The sequence below is a fragment of the Medicago sativa genome, chromosome 2 (assembly GCF_051527215.1).
Source record: "Medicago sativa cultivar Bolivia chromosome 2, Bolivia_mono, whole genome shotgun sequence".
NCBI classification, from domain to species: domain Eukaryota; kingdom Viridiplantae; phylum Streptophyta; class Magnoliopsida; order Fabales; family Fabaceae; genus Medicago; species Medicago sativa.
This window is the reverse complement of record NC_140750.1, coordinates 31,242,523-31,260,358: the sequence shown is the minus strand read 5'-3', so window position 1 is coordinate 31,260,358 and position 17,836 is coordinate 31,242,523. Positions and strand designations below refer to the sequence as shown.

Genomic DNA, 17,836 nt, shown 5'->3' with positions numbered 1-17,836 from the left:
TTTTATATGGTGTTAATGGGAATATATAAAGTATTAAATAATAGAGTAAATTACACTCTCCTCCCCTCAAAGATGCTTGAATTACACTCCCCTCACATCTTATGTTAAAATATACACTCCCCTCCCCTCTTATTCAAAACATATTAAAAAACTTTTCACTCCCCTCCCCTAAGAGAAGCTTGAATTATATTTCCCTCCCCTCTTATGTTAAAATCTACACTTTACTCCCTCAATATTTTTTTATTTCTAATAATCTAGCAAAAAAATAATAATTTAACACACTTTGAAACAAAAATAGTATTGCGGGTCTATTTAATATAATAAAAATTTGAATACATATTTTTCACTATTTTTTATTCACAATTTCATTAACATGTAGTTTTAAACCCTATTATAAAATATGAAACAACCCAAAATAAAATTAAAATATGTGAAAAATTACTAAAGACAATAAAGAATGATTATTTAAAAGTTAATTTTATACTCTAAATTATAAAATCAATAGCAAAATATTTAAATTTAATTATCATTATTGACATTTAAATTATAAAGAAATGAAATAATTTTTCTTAAATGGTGGTTCAAAATTAATCATAAAAATATTTATTTATATTAAAATAGATTAAAGTGTAGTGCATATTTAATTATTTAGGGAAGTGGTTGTAATTCAAGCATCTTATAAGGGAGGGGAATATAAATTTTATTTTTCAAGGGAGGGGAGTGTATATTTAAACATAAGAGAATAGAGGAGTGTAATTCAAGCATCTTTGAAGGAAGGGGAGTGTAATTTACTCTAAATAATATTATTTAGATTGTCTTTTATATTTATTTCACTATAACACCCTAACTTTTATCTGGTTATTACTAATTCTAACTCAAACATAAACTCTTATTGTTACTTTAGATTATATGATTGAAGGATACAATGGAATGTCATAAAAATCTAGTCTAAATCAATTAACATATTTCATAACACATGTTCAATACAATTTAATCATGAATAGCGGAAGCAAATATTGAACATGAATATGATTGGATCTACGACATGTTTGATTTATCAAGGATATTAAGAATTAGGGTATTAATACCTGAATAAAGCTTCCATGTCAGCCCTCTCAACAACAACGATAAACAAAGAGAGGTGATCTGAAACAATCAAGAAGGTTAGCGACGACTGATTTGATTCTTCCTCAACCAGTACATTTATGCCTCAAGTTCTCTTCAGATGGGGAGAAGAGAGTTTGTCGTGTGTGGTGTATTGGGGACCATAACATCTTTTATATTAGATGACCATTAGAGTTTCTCATCATTCCGTTAAAGGGTCATCCGGACATCCACTCATTGAGTTCATATCAATTAATTACATATTTAATCAATTATCTAATTAGAAAGCTAATATCTTTATTACTTAATTTGACCACTAATCAATTAAGGCTCACAATTGATAAATAACTAATATAATTATTATTACGATATTTGCCCACATAATGATATTAGAATATAATTAAATAATAAAATATTCCAACATGGAATAGTTAAAAAGTTTCAGTACAATAATAAATTCAAAAAATCTCTTGGTCCTATTTTTTCTACTTACAAAATATTTTCTACCTTTTTAAAAGGAAAATGATAAATAAACACATTTTTCCAAACACAAATACGACAGCAAGGGTATTATACCCCACCTGTCAAATTTTGATTGATTTAAAACAAAAATCTTTAAAACCGACCTTTTAAAGCAACTGACTTAAAAAGTCCCAAATAATCAAAATGCAAAAACATTGGTATATTCAGAATCCAAAAGGTAAAGTTGTTATTCAACCTTGGCATTTAGTTCCAAATTACCAAGATATTACAAATGTAAAAGCACAAATTAGATGGTGCGAAGCTACGGCAAAATATTATTTAAAAGAAAATTTTAATTATTTTCTTTTCAAATACTTCATAGAAATGGCTGAAGCGTTGAGATTAGAACTCAAAAGGTTAGCTAGATAAAATATGGAGGGTCTTATAAATCCATTTGGAAAAATAATACCTCAACCATTCATATTAAAACCTAATTATAATAATATTATTAAAGTTAAAAACCAAATTAAATGGTTAAGAGAAACAGCATACTGGTTTCTAATAATTGAAGATAATTACTTTACATATTGGGAATATGAAAATTTTGCAAATCTTCTAAGCCTTAAAATACAAAAGTTAGCATATGGCTAATAAAGGTGTATGTGAAAAAATACAAGACATTTTCGAGAATCTAACAGTACTTCAGAAACAGTTAGATAAAATAGTAGAGGTTCTACTAGAAAAAGAGTTTGAAGAAAAACTCAATGAAAAATTATCTAGTCTAGAGGAGAACCAAAGATTACTAGATGAAAAACTTTGTATTAAAATTGATGATTTGATCGATCTATTAAAACTCTTACCTATAAGAGATAAATGTCTAACCCTAGAAGAATTACAAACTTTTGTCAAAAAAGAAGGGGGAGATATGATAGAAATTTCAGAAAACATTGAAAACATTGAAAAACCAGAAAAAGAAATTAACTTTTTCGCGCCATTACCTTAATATGGACGAAACAGAAGAAGAAATAGCAAACCAGCTAAGTGAATTACAAACATTAATGGCTTCCTTAGACATTAATAGGAAAAACCAAATAACAGAAGAGTCTGATGATGAAAACAAATTTGTCTACGACTTCGGATCAGAAAGTTCTTTCAGTATGGAAGAAGAACCACAAGTAGGACTTGTAAAAACTAATGAGCAACCGGAATCATCAGAACAAGGACGTAAAAGAGGACGTCAAGAGGATAGTGAAAAATTTATTGATCAACAAATTATTCAAAATAAAATGGATGAAAGAAAATTTAAACAAATACCACCTAAATATATACCGACGATAAATCGCCACAAAGAAGATGATGTTTTAAACATTGACTGTAGCGAGGATGTTAAAAGAGAGTTAAGAAGTTGGTATCATGATCACATGGTAACTATCCAATTAGACCCTACATTAAGCAAACTAAGTTCAAAAAGTATTTTTAACTATTTAAAAACAAAAACAATAGGAAATGCTTGGAGTTTTATGTCTGAACAATCAGATTCAGAACTTCCATCAACAACTGAAGAAGTGATAAATCATGTATATTCAATTTTGAAAAATGAATTTTTAGGTTTTGATGCGCCAGAAGCAGAAGCAGACCTAAAGAATACAAACATTCATAGAATCTTTAATTTAAGAATCTGTGATATGTGTTATGTTGAACCATTCATATGTGAGTTTAGCAAATATTACTATGCAATATATCCACAAGAGAGATCACAATATAATCTTTTAGGATTATTCTACAATAAACTTCCATCATCTGTAGGAATAATAATGGAAAAAGTAATCCAAGAACACCTAGAAAGGATCGTAGGATTAAACGATACTCTAGGAACTGGAATAACCGCATTAAGGAGATGGATATCCGAAAAATGCATGGAAAAAACTGCTAAAAGAGAAGCAAAAATAAATGTTTGCTGTGATAGAATTCGAGACAAGGTAGGAAACTACGGTTGTAGTAAACCTAGAAGAAAGAAAAAGAAAAAAGTTTTTAGGAAAATAGATCGTTCTGAATACAAAAGAAAAAAGAAATTTCCGAAAAAATTTAATAAACAAAAATACTTTAGGAGAAATAAAAAATATCCTAAAAAGAATTCATGTCCTAAAGGAAAGAAAACATGCACATGTTGGTTGTGTAATGAAGATGGACATTATGCAAACGAATGTCCTAAAAAGAAAGATTCTAAAAAAGAAACCTTAAAACTAATTTGGGAAGTGGGTTTTGAACCATTAGAATCAGACATAGATTCTGACGAAAGTAGTATTTTTGAATATACTACTGAAGAAGAAATTGAAGAATGAGTAGGAAAATTTTAAAAAATGGAAACCCTAATGCAACATTTATCCAGGTAACACTGAATAAAAAGAAAATCATGGGTTACATAGATACCGGTGCCACTTTATGTTTTGGTAGGAGATCCATAATTAAGGAAGGATGGATTAGACTACAAAAACCAAAAGAAATTATCTTTGCTGATAAGAAAAAACACCAAATTTGGTTTGTTCTAAAACATGTTTTTATAAAAATTGAACATAGATACTTCTATGTGAAATCAATCTATGAACATGATTCTGGAATAGATCTGATAATAGGAAATAACTTTTTAAAGTTATATAATCCTTTTATCCAAAAAATTGATACTATAACATTAAATTGGTTTGATGTTAATAACCCAGAAGAAAATGAATTTGTTACAACAAATATTATAACAAAAAATGAAATTTTAAAAGCAATTTCAGAAAATCTCAATGTACTTAGATGTATGTGGGATAAGAGAAAGTTTTATTTAACAATTGAACAAAATCTAGGACATCATCTAGATCAAGTTTGTTCCGAAAATCCATTAGACTCTATAGTAAACAAAATTCAAGATTTAATTGTAATAAAACTTAAGGATCCTAAAAAGGAAGTTAAGGTCCTATACAAAATCCCTTATTCAGGAGAAGATAAGGAAGAATTTCAAAAAGAAATAGCAGAACTATTAGAAAAAGGATTAATAAGTCCTTCTATTAGTCCACATTCAGCACCAGCTTTTTATGTCAGAAAACACAATGAGATAAAAAGAGGAAAAGCTCGAATGGTGATTAATTATAAAAAAACTTAATGAGATGACTATAAGTGATTCTTATAAGTTACCAAGAAAAGATTACATTTTTGAAAAAATAAGAGGATGTAATTGGTTTTCATCTTTAGATGCAAAATCTGGATACTGGCAGTTAAGGTTATCAGAAGAAACTAAACCTTTAACAGCTTTCAGTTGTCCAGAAGGACATTTTGAATGGAATGTTTTACCGTTTGGTTTAAAACAAGCACCATCAATATATCAAAGATTTATGGACAATACTCTTAAAGGTCTTGATCATATTTGTTTTGTATATATCGATGACATATTAATTTTTACCAAAGGTAGTAAAGAACAACATGTTAAAGATGTTATGACTGTTTTAAATAGAATAAAAGATAGAGGAATTGTTCTATCTAGAAAAAAGTCAGTACTTTTGAAACAAGAAATTGAATTCCTTGGTCTTATCATAAGAGAGGGAGGAAAACTCGATTTATCACCGCATGTTCAAGAAAAGATTTTACTTTTTCCTGATCAACTAACGGATAGAAAACAGATCCAAAGATTTTTGGGATGTTTAAATTATATTGCTAATGAAGGATTTCTTCAAGACTTAGCAAATGATAGAAAAGTTTTACAGAAGAAGATATCTGAAAAAGTGTCATGGTCATGGACACAAAAAGATACTGAGGCTGTAAAATCTTTAAAAGAAAAATTAAAAGTTTTACCACAACTATACAACCCAACAGAAAATGATTTTTTGGTTGTAAATGTTGATGCAAATCAGTTTACTTGGGCTGGAGTTATGAGAGCTCTGCCTAATGGAAAACAAAAATTGGGATTAAATCTCAATGGATATGTTGAGGATGAAACCCCACAACAATCCTATACCACTGTGGATGCAACCCCACAGTTAAAATCAGATATCCTTAATGGGCGATCAGATAAAACATCAGTTTCAACTGATTCAAAACTTGATTATTCAAGTAATAACATCCGAATTAAGGATAAAGATCTTGTTTTATGCAAGTATGTTTCAGGTTCTTTTAAAGATGCTGAAACAAGATATCATATCAATGAGAAAGAAACTCTTTCTTGTTTAAATGTTTTAGAAAAATGGAGAATGGATTTAATTCCATCAAGATTTTTATTACGAACTGATTCAACTTATGCTAGCGGATTTTGGCGCTACAATTTAAAAGTTGATCATAAACAAGGAAGACTTGTTAGATGGCAAATGCGCATCCAACAATTCTATCCTTATATTCAACTAATAAAATCAGAAAACAATTGTTTTGCAGATACTCTGACAAGAGAATGGAGCAAGCTCTAAAAGTTCTTTACAATAGCTTGAAGCAAAAAGATGAACAGATTGAAATTCATAGCCAAAAGCTAAAACAACTCTCTTCGGAGAGGGGGGAGATGATTAAAATGATCGAAAGTCTAACCAAGATCATAAATGTTGAAACTCCAACAACAACAGAAGAACCAACAAAAAAGATTTTGAATGAACAACAAAGTTTTTCATCAACATCTTCAGCAGGTTCTATGCCAGAAGAAGAAGAAACGAAAAAGTCATGGGCTGAAAAAGTTGAACAAGAAGATGAAGAGTCAAAAAATGGTTTAGACCAACCAAGCGATGCTGTCGATCTACAACCAGAAAAGAAGGTGTACGTCATCTTTGATGGTCCGATGAAAGGCATCTACAACAATTGGGCAATTGCAAGCCTCCATATCAATGACAAAAATGTCAGACACAAAGCTTACCCAACAATGGAGAAAGCAAAAGAAGCCTACAAGGCCTCCTACAAGGAAATGGCCATAGCAAAGGATATTGGCCAACCATCAAAAATGGAATCTAAAAAGAAGGTTTCAGTAGGATCAATCATAAACCTTCAAAAAGAAAAAAACAAGATAAAGACCATTGATGATTTCATGGGAAAGTGGAGATGGCTAGCCAACTTCAAGGAAGAACTAGCAATTGAATGTTTTTATCCAGTTAATACCAAACATGGGGTAAAAGCTAATACAGTTCCAGGAATATCTAAGGAATTACTTAAAGAATTCTATGACTATGGAATGCTCAAGACTGTATATCTTGAGGAAAAAGAAGGTTATAGATTTCAAGAACTTGCTGATCTTCCAAAAGAGATCGGTGATACAGCAAAAAGATTTAATGACTTCCTTGCCAAAGGAAGAGAAATATTTCTCCAATTCGAACAAACATATCCGTGGTTCGAAGAAGAAAATAATCAGATGGCTGTAAGACCAAGAACAGCTATAAAGATAGGTATCTCAAACAAAACCTATCTAGAACCAAATGCAACAAGTGTTGGATGGACATTAATCTCATTCGTTCAACAAATGAAGCGTTTTTATGACTATCTAATCAAATATGGGTCATCCATTACCAATTATAAAGTCTTATATGTCTCAGATTATTGTTTCATGGTCTGCGACTCAAAGAAAAAGGTCTCTACAGAGCACCTCAAACAAACACTTCAATTCGAAGAATTATTCTCAGGATTCGAAAATGGTCTCCACAGAATTCCAGACGAAGTACAACAGGAATGTTGTCAATACTTCTCAACCTACAAAGGGCATATCTGTAAATGGTGTGCAAAAGACAAAGTGTCGGCAGAAGAAGACAAAATACCGACAACTCCAGCAACAAAAGATAAGGCTACAGAAAAAGCCTAGACACGCGTCATGATGTAATAGTGGAACCTTATCATCTGAGTCAGATGGGGTCCACTTAGAGATAAGAATCTTATCACTTTAGGTGATAATGCGTTTTCTTTTTCTTTGCGTGTTTTAATTGTCTTTCTTTTTTGCTGTCATGGATAAGGACATGTGAACCACTTGTAAGTCCTATCCTCCTATAAATAAGAGCTTCAATGCTCACTTGTAAAGCACAACTTAAATCAATGAAGTAAGTACCTTTAGTTTATGAAAAAAACGTTGTGGGAAAGGGCTTCGCAGGATTTGAGGTTGTCATAACCAAATCGAAAGATTTTTAATTTCCAATATCAATAATCGAAAGATTATTTCAAATTCCAAAGGATCGAAAGATCAGAATCATAAAAAATCCAAGACAAAGTCAGGTATGATTTTAAAGAATTTAAATATTTTATAATTTTTGCATTTCATGATGGAGTATAGTATGATAAAAGAAAATTCATCTGGTTTTATGGCAGATGTATTAATAGATCATATAGAAAAGGTAGATTTTACCTTAAAACCAGAAGAAAATTTCAAACAGAAAAATATTTTTTCTTTAATAAAAGAAAAACTATCTAGAGAAAATATTCTAAAATATGGAATGATGGTAGGAGAAGTTGCCATACCAATGGAATCAACAGACGGATCTGTTGTAATATCCTTAATTGATAATGAACAAATTAATTATAGATTAAAACATCTATCGTTAGAAAAAAGACAGAAGATAGGATATATTCATATATCAACTATCCAAATAATCATAAAAAGTACTTTTATGAAAGGAATAGATGCAGAACTAGAACTTCTTATCGAAGATGCTAGGATGAATGAAAAACATTCACTAATAACCCAAGGTGAGGGAAATTTAAAGTGTGGAAAATTAAAATTTGACATAAATCTACAGATAGGTTTAAGTCTAAATGATATAGATCTAGACAGATCTTTAGTAATTCATTATAAACTTAAGGATCAAACTCTCATGAGACCAGGAAATCATCCTTTTAGTATAAGTTATAAAATGAATTATGCATTAAGTAATTCTCATTACAGTATAGAATTTAGTGGAAAAGAAAAGATACAAATAGATGAACTATTTGCCCCACTAATAAAATTAGAATCACCAATTCTAAAACCACTAAAAAGGTCAAAATCTATTATGACAATAGAAAGAACACCTCTTCTAAAACAAGAAGAAAGTACTAGTGAACCAAAGTTTTTACCAGCAAGAACTTCATTAGATAGTTATGAAAAAAGAAAGCTTAATAAAGCTTTATCAGAAATAAAAACCGAACTTTTGGGCATTAATAAAAAATTATAATGCCAGGAATAACAATAAAAAATGAATTAATATTATTCAGAAAAAAATTAGATAATCTTGTCAACAAAATAGGAGAAAATTTCTTCAGAATAAAAATGAAAAACACATTATGGGGAATCCATGATTTAATGATTTTACAAATTTCATACATAGATGAAATGATAGAAGAATTAGAAGAAACAGAAAATATTTCTGTTACACAAAAAGAAAGAGCCACAACTCTGTTATGGCCATCTCAAAAACTAATTGAATTTGAACAAGCCTTAGAAAAAGTTCAAGAAAGTTCCTCAAATATATGATGCATGGTTTAGGTCTTATAACAGAATTAAAACTCTTTAAAGAAAGATTAGAGAACATAGTCTCTGATATAGAATTTTATCATAGATGGATTGTCCTAAGACAAATTCTTTTTCATTCTAGAGAATTAGTACAATACCATATGGAATATATTGAAGACTTCCTAAAAGAAGTAGAAGATTTAGAAAATCTTACTAACACACAAAGAGAAAGAGCTAAAACACTCTTGAAACCATTTCAAGGTTTAATTAGAATCGAACAAATGTTAAATCAAGTTCGAGAAAATTCCGCTGGCGATTCAGCCCCCAACCTGGTATCAGAGCCAGTAATACAATCCTAGGAGATAATGGTGAAAACAAAAATAAAAAAGAAAATAAAAATATCTTTTTTCCAAAAACAAAAACTTTTTAAAATCGTTTTTCCAAACAACCGATTTAAAAGGTCAAACCATACGGTGTCATGTTCTTGTCTAAAAAAATGTGTCCAGTTATCACACCTCTTTTTAAAATGAACCTTTTTGTCCTTGAATTAGTTTATTTTAATTTTTTCGCCCATCCTTGATTTTTACCATAGTATTTTTTCCCTCAAATAAAGTTGCATTTTGAAGTCAAAAGGGATACTTCTTTTAAGAGGCAAGGTTAGGGTTTTAAATTACCATATTTGGGCCCTAAGATCACCTTTTCAGGAGTCTACAAATACATACTCCCTCCAATCTCAAATGTAAGTAACTTTTTACTTTTCATTTCATTAAGTAAATGTTGTACGCGGTATATAATATGGATCAGATACATCATTTATTGAATAAACCTAAAAAGTGAAAAGTTGCTTACATTTAAGATCGAAGGGAGTATAATCCAAAACTCATGCCTAAACAACTCATAGATATACCAACTCCTTAATCTATAACTATGAATAATATTTGACTTATCGTTAACATCAAAGTAAGGTACAGGAAAACAAATTAAAAAGGGTTCAAATTTGAATTTTAAATTGTCAGCTTTTCTACAGTTTCAGTTACTTACTAAGTTATATGCTAATTAATCATGGTTAATCATTTTCAATTTACATTTACTGCATCGATGAGACATGAAGAAGGGTGCTCAACCTATTTAACACCACATTAAATAGGCACCACCATTATGGAGTAAAATATATGGGTGCCTATGGAGAAGGGTGGCTATGTAAGCATCCCCTCTCTCTCTTCATTTTTGTTGGTCCTATTTAATAAATCTTAATAAATTAAATAAATTTTGTTGAATTGTAATGATATAAAATTATTTGTTGGACTTATTTAATAATTTTTTTGAGGTGTTGGGTTGGAGAAAATCGGTGCTTATTAGGTATTACAGTAAAATTAATGATTTAGACACATAGGACCCATTTAAGCACCCAATATGAGGTGCTTTGTTGTGGATGATCTTATATTCTTCCAATCACTCTTTCTCACTTGTAAAGACATTAGTAAAGACACCTGTGAAATTTTAATGTAATAATTAGTTGAAAAATATTAAAAAGGTTGCAAACCGCCATATTAAGTTTATATACTCCCTCCGTCCTTATATGTAACCACCAATTTGATTTTATATTTGTCCCTAAATGTAAACTTCTTTTCAAATTACTAGATGCATTTATTATTTTTTTCCTAAACATGCCCCTAATTAATACTACTAACTTGTCTTGAAATATGTAAAGTCAAATTTAATACACATACAAACAAAGGACAATTTGGTAATATTAATACACAAAATAGACACATTAATTACACTAACAACTTTTCTTAAGAAATGTGAAAAAGGCAAAGGGGGTTTACATATAGGGACGGAGGGAGTACTAATTAAAAAAGTTGGAAAAGTTATGATGCTGGTAGTTAGAAGATTGAACTTTCAATGCAAGGAAACAAAACAGTGGCTTAGAAATGAAAGGAAAAAAAATATACATAGAAAAGAAGGCTATCTAGAAGTCCATGAAAATTGGGCAGATAAACAATGTCTAAGAAAAGAATCTCCAAAATAACAAAAACAAAAATAAGCTCTCGTAAAAGAACAACTTTAACAGAAAAATATTTACAAAAGATAACCATGTAAGAGAGGAATTTGAGAGATAAACTGTTAGATTATCCTGTGGTTATATTTAATCTATTTCTATTATTAGGAAGTATGACTTAGTTTTTCTCTTGGGACATAGTGATCTACACATTATAAGGCTTGTAATGTGGTTGTATCTATTCTCACGTTTTCCATTTTTGAATTATGTGTAAGGCTATATAAAGCCAAACTCTTGTTCTCAATAAAATAAGACATTCTCTCATAAAACCAGTATGGTAATCATTTGTTTTAACATAACTAAGGAACCGATGGAGTATACATATTACGATTATTGAAAGATAAATAAAGATACAAGGAACCGATGTAGTATACATATTACGATTATTGAAAGACTGGATCCCCTACCCGTGCTATCGCACGGGCATTTATAATTTGGATTAAAATTTAGTAGAATATAGCACATAGTATATGTACATGAAGGTAATTTAGTTGCAGGACAGTCTTATATAGTAACAAAATAAAATTAAGCATAATATGAGAATACAATGAATGAAAATGTTATATAAAGAGTGGATTACAAAAATGAGCACAATGATTCATATACTAATCATAGTAGTTCAAACATTTTGAAATACTTCCCTGACATTGGTTGTGTTATCAATGCATTCACCATTTTCATCAGTTATGAGTATTTTCAAACCTTTCCTTGATGTTACCCTGGAAACTGCGACATATAATTGACCGTGAGAGAATAAAGATTGTGGTATAGGTAGATGCCAACTTGTTTTAGTGATTGCTCTTGGCTTTTGTTAATGGTCATTGCAAAATAAACGGTAATAGGAAACTGTCTACGTTGGAACTTGAATGAAATTCTGGTGTCCGAAGGTTGCAATGATAGTCTAGGCACGTACACCTTGTCACCAATGTTGCTTCCTGAAATCACTCTCCCTTCTAAAACATATCTCCCCATTCTTGTTATTATTAAGCGTGTTCTGTTGAATAAGCCAGCAGATATGTCCAAGTTCCTTAGTAGCATAACAGGAACCTGTTGCTTGACTAATTTCTTGTGTCACTTGAATATCAGTTCCATCAATTCTTGAAAAATACAAATGAAATCAAATCAAAGACTTTAAAAATGTTTATGTTTGTCATACGCATCTAGCATTAGGAAAGCTTTGATTAAAATTAATTAATTGTTACCTCTTTTGATACTCAACGATGTCCGGCAAATCGTTGTCCATCAATATCTTTGTACCATACAATGTGTTGCAGACTCCCATGGTACCATAATACTTTTTCAACTTGGCCAACTGAATAACAACAACTGGAGGGGAATATTGATCTCTTGCTGCAAGTAACTCATTCATTTTCATTGCATACACATCCCAAAACGAACAGTGGACTCGGTTGCCGCTATTAAATTGAAAAAACTAAGTGCAATAAATCAACCAAACATCAAACAATATTTATAACAAATTTAGATGAATTACATAACTTACCCCTCATCCTCCAAGGTCAAGTCCATGAGTTTGTTGGTCCTCCCATTCACGACTTTGTCTTTCATTTCATCCATCTCAACTATGTGTCCTACAACATCTGTTTACCAAAAAGAAAATAATCACAATTACAAATTGTGCCTATGTTAGAAACAATGGTTAACAACACTTTATCATTACTGTTTATACCAACGTATTGTCCTTCGTTATTAGACTCGACAGTTTCTTTGAAGTTTGCGAAATCAAAATGGTTTTTAGGGATATCAACATCATCCAATCTGGTCCAAGAAGTATTATGCAGCAAATTAAGTTTGTATCTATGGCGGGTGGTCTGAAATTTTGGATCATTGTCGGTGACCAAAACATTTTCCACTTCATATGCACATCCCTCTGTCACCAATCCCTTCACTTTCGGTATCATACTTTTTTTTGGCAGTAGCTTGGATCTTCCCATTCTGCCAGCGCAATTTGAAATCAGGTTAACAATAAAAAAAAACACGCCAACATAAGAAGCAACACATAGAATTGAAAGAAATATTTCTGATTTGATTTTACCTTGTCATCACGTAGTAACATATGAAGAAAACATTCTTCATCAACATTGTTGAAGTCTGGAATGGACCAGATGTGCACAACACAAACCTTGAGTTTCAACTTAATCTTGCCTACAACTATTGCAGAAACAGGGGTGTATATCGGTGCCATTTTTCGTTTGTGGTTTTTCTGAACCTTAGTTGGATAAAAAAACATAAGAAGGAAAGCTCCCAAAGGACTTATTTATAGTAATAATACAAACCTTAACCATATTCACTCCATATTCCACACATTTTTAATTGTATGTGACGGCTTATGTGAACAAAAGAAATGAACCTGCCATAGTTATTACAGTTCTAATTGTTTCAAGACTGAGATGAAAAGCACCATAAAATCCCACTTTGAATCCATAGTTAATTACCTCACATTGGAAACTGAATAACAATGATAAATTTTTATCTTCAACTTCTATAAGTAATTTTCTAATGTGAATAGAAGTTTGATCATCGCAATTATAAATTGTGACCATTGCAGTCATTTTACACTGAAACGGTCCACACTTAAAATACTTTTATTAATGTCATGATTTTATTATTTTTGATTAATATAAGAAGAGTCCTTTTACACTGAAACGTTCCACATGAAAAATCCATGCTATTGCATACATACATTATTTGGCTGTCAACTTAAATTACTCAGAACCAAGCTTCTTCTCATAAGTAAGTTGAAAGTTAAACTCATCATGCAAAAATGGTCGGGGAACAAACCGGTCAACAACAACCGGAACAACATTGTGCTGAACCCTATATTCCATTGGTGGTGTAAAAGTTGGGTACGAAACCCTCTTACCAAACCTATTCTTGACTCTAATATCGAACCTTCCATTCCTCATCCAAACAATGGTAATCCAAGCACCAAGCTGTAACTTGTAGAAATCACGCAAAGCATGCCAGCTCTTTGTCAGATAAATTCTCTGGTTGTTCCTCTCTGCTAATATCTCGAAGTGATTGTTTTTGGATCTACCAGAGTTGCATATTGTTAAATCTGGTCTTTAAAGTCATGCGAAAACATCATTGGAAGCATAATTGCACCCTGAGTAAAACAACATCGAAATTTATATTGGCACACAATTAAAAACATGTAAAATAATAAAATTATGCAATGAGTAAGTAAATAAACAACACACATAGTTAACATCCATTTCAACCATGTAGGTGCGGTATTTCAAACGAAGCTCGTTTATCTTCCTCTCCATATCAGTAGCTTGATTGGGGTACAAAGGTGCTGCAAATATCACGCAAGTTAAGAAGATTAGAAGACAGGAATATAAAATTTATTGAAAATGAGATGATGAAAATATTTGTGATGAACTTTGAAGAGTTACCAATTAACATATGATATGAAAGCATTGCTTGAATTTTATGGTGGTGAGCCATGAATGATCAATAGTAATGGACGATGGAGCAGATTGAAGGATGAATGCTTGAATATATAGAAGGCCCACAACTCTTGAACTTTTGCAGCCAAATATTGGAAAACGGCAAATCATTGATACAACTTTGGAATACCAATATATGCAATGTGTGTGCATCCCACTCATATTCCTCCAATACATGTGTTTTTAATGATCATTAATGAAGGGGGTTAAGAATTTGAATCAATTGTTGTGAATTGTGCTTGCCATAATTATGAAATAAAATCAAATGAACCAATGACAACAAAGAAGCATTGGCGCCAAAGGGATGTAGAATTAGGGTTGACAATTTGTCTTAACATTGTTATAAGTATTAGAAATAAGTATGATAAATAAAGATACATTACCATTAATAATTAATTTAAAAGAAAAAAGAAGATGATAAATGACAAACTTGTCAAATTATTATATTTGCTTTATTATAATGTCTACACATTATTTGCTTTGTTATAAGTTTTATCTTTTAAAAAAATATACTCAAGCTCAACTATACTCTTGCACACTATGTTTTGTATTTAGTAAAGAATACAGGTTTTTGCAAACGAGTACTACAAGACACTTTTTAAAGATTCCAAATTGCAAACGAGTACTACAAGACACTTTTTAAAGATTCCAAATTAAGATTAGTAAAATTCTTTTTTTTTCAGTCAAGTAGCTTGGTGGGTAGAGAAATTCACCTTAAAGGTGAATAAGTGGGGTGTCCGGGGTTCGAACCCCGACCCCTGCATAAATTACGCATTATTCCTTATCAAATGAGCTAAGTTCACAGGGACAGATTAGTGAAATTCTATTCTATTGAAAAAGATAAAACAATTTACTAAACAAACATACAAATTAAATTCAATATGACATCATACTAAAAATTAATAGAAAAATATATTTAAAAAAAAATGAATATCGCACTTTAAAATCCAACAGAATACAAATACAAATGCACAACGTGCAGGTCAAAAATAGTTAATTATTATACCATACTTAAAAGTGTGCTTAACGGGCTAGAATTCCTTTGGCTTTGTTTGCGAGTTTTGAGGGGAGGGGAAGGAAAGGTTTAGGAGGGGAAGGAAAGGGAAGGAAGGGAAGAAAGAAAGGAAGGGAAGCCTTCCCCTTGTTTGGGAGTTAAAGAAACCAACCAGGAAAGGAGATGGAGGGCTTATGTGATAATTTTACTATTTTACCATTTTTTTCTCTTAAATCAATACATTCTGTTATACTTTGTAATTTATCTTGTAAATTATAATTGGAATCTTGAATTATTATAAGGAAAAAATTGTCAATTTGTATGTTTAACCCCCCAAAAGCCCCCAATTTGGGGGAACTTTAAAATTGGACAAATGAAGCCCTTCAAAACCCTCCAAAACCTTTCCCTCTTTCTTTAAAACTCCCAAACAAGGGTTTACCACTCCATAAGCCTTTCCTTCCCCTCCTCTCCCCTCCATAACCGAACTCGCAAACTACCTGTGAAATATCAACTATAAAATAGAGTTTAAAAATATAAAAAGGAGAGAGAGAGAGAGAGAGAGAGAGAGAGAGATAATTTTAACGGTATGGATTAAAATAGGAGGGAAAGTTAGGGAAAGTTCCATTAGGCTTTGTTTGCGAGTTTTTAGGGGAGGGGGAAGAAAGGCTTAGGAGGGGAAGAGAAGGGAAGGAAGAGAAGGGAGAAAGGAGGGAAAGCCTTACCCTTGTTTGGGAGTTAAAGAAACCAACAAGGAAAGGAGATGGAGGGCTTATGCGATAATTTTACTATTTTACCATTTTTTTTTCTCTTAAAATCAATACATTGTGTTATACTTTGCAATTTATCTTGTAAATTATAATTGAAATTTTGAATTATTATGAGGACAAAATGGTCAATTTTTGTATGTTTAACTCCCCAAAACCCCCCAATTTGGGGAACTTTAAAATTGGACAAATGAAGCCCTTCAAAACCCCCCAAAACCTTTCCCTATTTTTTTTAAAACTCCCAAATAAGGGTTTACCTCTCCATAAGCCTTTCATTTCCTTCCCCTCCCATCCAAAACCCAACTCGCAAACAAAGCCTTAGTGGAAACTCCATCCATGAAAAATCCAGAGGGAATTTGCTTCTGTGGTTGACCAAAATTCTACCCGTAATTACAGCTGCACTTGCCAGCAGAGTAGGCAACTCCACATATGTAACAAAATCAACAATGACACCTATAATTTAATAATATGATTTAAATATACAATCAAATTAATAATGAACTGGTAATGAAAGAACAAAATGAATTATTGAATAGAAACTTGTTTTGAAGTTTTATTTCTAGTTGAGAGAATAACAAGTCGGCGGAATAATGAATTGAAACAAGGGGCTCAACACAGATTTGTTTTTTAAACCATAAATTTTAGTCATTAGTTGTTGTTAGTTAGGTTAGACCGTTTTGATAGGGAGATTGGAGGTGAGGGTGAGGGAGAAAAGAATGTATGGTCGGGGAGGAGGATGGTGGATCGAAGGTGCATGAGGGGAGGGGTGGTAGCTGCCGAAGTAGAAAAATGGAAGCGTAAGAAGGTGTGCGCAGGGGAGAAGGAAGGTATGATGGAGATAGTAGGGGTATGGGGAGGATGGAAGTTGGTGTTACAGAGGTTTTGGTGTCGGAGGATAGTAGGTCGTATGTGGATTTAGGTTTTGGTGTTACAGGTGAAGGAGTCCCATACAACGGTTGGGGTTCAACCGAAAGTTTTGTTGCGTAAGTATAGGTCCGATAGTGATTATTTGGTTTGGGCAAGAAATGGTTTTGAGGTTGCGGTGATCAAAGGGGAGTCAATTCCGTTGATTTAAGAATGAAGTATTTGTGCGGAGTATGATCGGTGGTGATGTAATGATAACTTTTAATGAGGCTTCATAATTTTTTAATCACTTTTTTATGAAGCCTAGTGTTGGAGGAAGGACATATTGGGTTTTGAAAGAGGTGCATGGTTACGTCTATGCAAAGTTCCTTTACATGCATGGAATGAATTTTTTTTAAGTTTTATGTTTTTTTACTGTGGTAAATTTTTGAAGGCAGATAGTCGAACATTGGGGAAGGAAAGGTTTGATTACACTCGTATCTTGTTCGCTACTTCATATTTGGAGATTGTGAAATCGGTGGAGAAAATTATGGTGGATGGAGTAGTTATCGAGATTAATATAGTCAGGGAGTGTGAGTTTTCGTTGGTGGAAGATGCATAATTGATGGAGGATGATTCGACTTCGGAGAACTCGGATCCGAAAATTATGAATGGGGAGGATGCATATATTGGTGATGTTAATGATTTGGTTGATAA

General features: G+C 31.7%; 1 protein-coding gene and 1 long non-coding RNA gene across 2 annotated transcripts; both read right to left on the bottom strand.

Moving 5' to 3' along the window:
* Window positions 1–11,967: 11,967 nt before the first annotated feature.
* LOC146946218 (uncharacterized) lies at window positions 11,968–13,251 on the bottom strand. Its single transcript, XM_085748172.1, has 6 exons — window positions 13,102–13,251; window positions 12,931–13,001; window positions 12,736–12,824; window positions 12,550–12,646; window positions 12,251–12,463; window positions 11,968–12,145 (listed from the first exon to the last, which is right to left on the bottom strand). The coding sequence occupies exons 1-6, from the start codon at window positions 13,249–13,251 to the stop codon at window positions 11,968–11,970; spliced, it is 798 nt and encodes a 265-aa protein (XP_085604298.1).
* A 970-nt stretch (window positions 13,252–14,221) lies between these two features.
* LOC146946217 (uncharacterized) lies at window positions 14,222–14,797 on the bottom strand. Its single transcript, XR_015028230.1, has 2 exons — window positions 14,465–14,797; window positions 14,222–14,364 (listed from the first exon to the last, which is right to left on the bottom strand). It is a non-coding gene; the product is annotated as an uncharacterized LOC146946217 (long non-coding RNA).
* Between the last annotated feature and the right edge of the window lie 3,039 nt (window positions 14,798–17,836).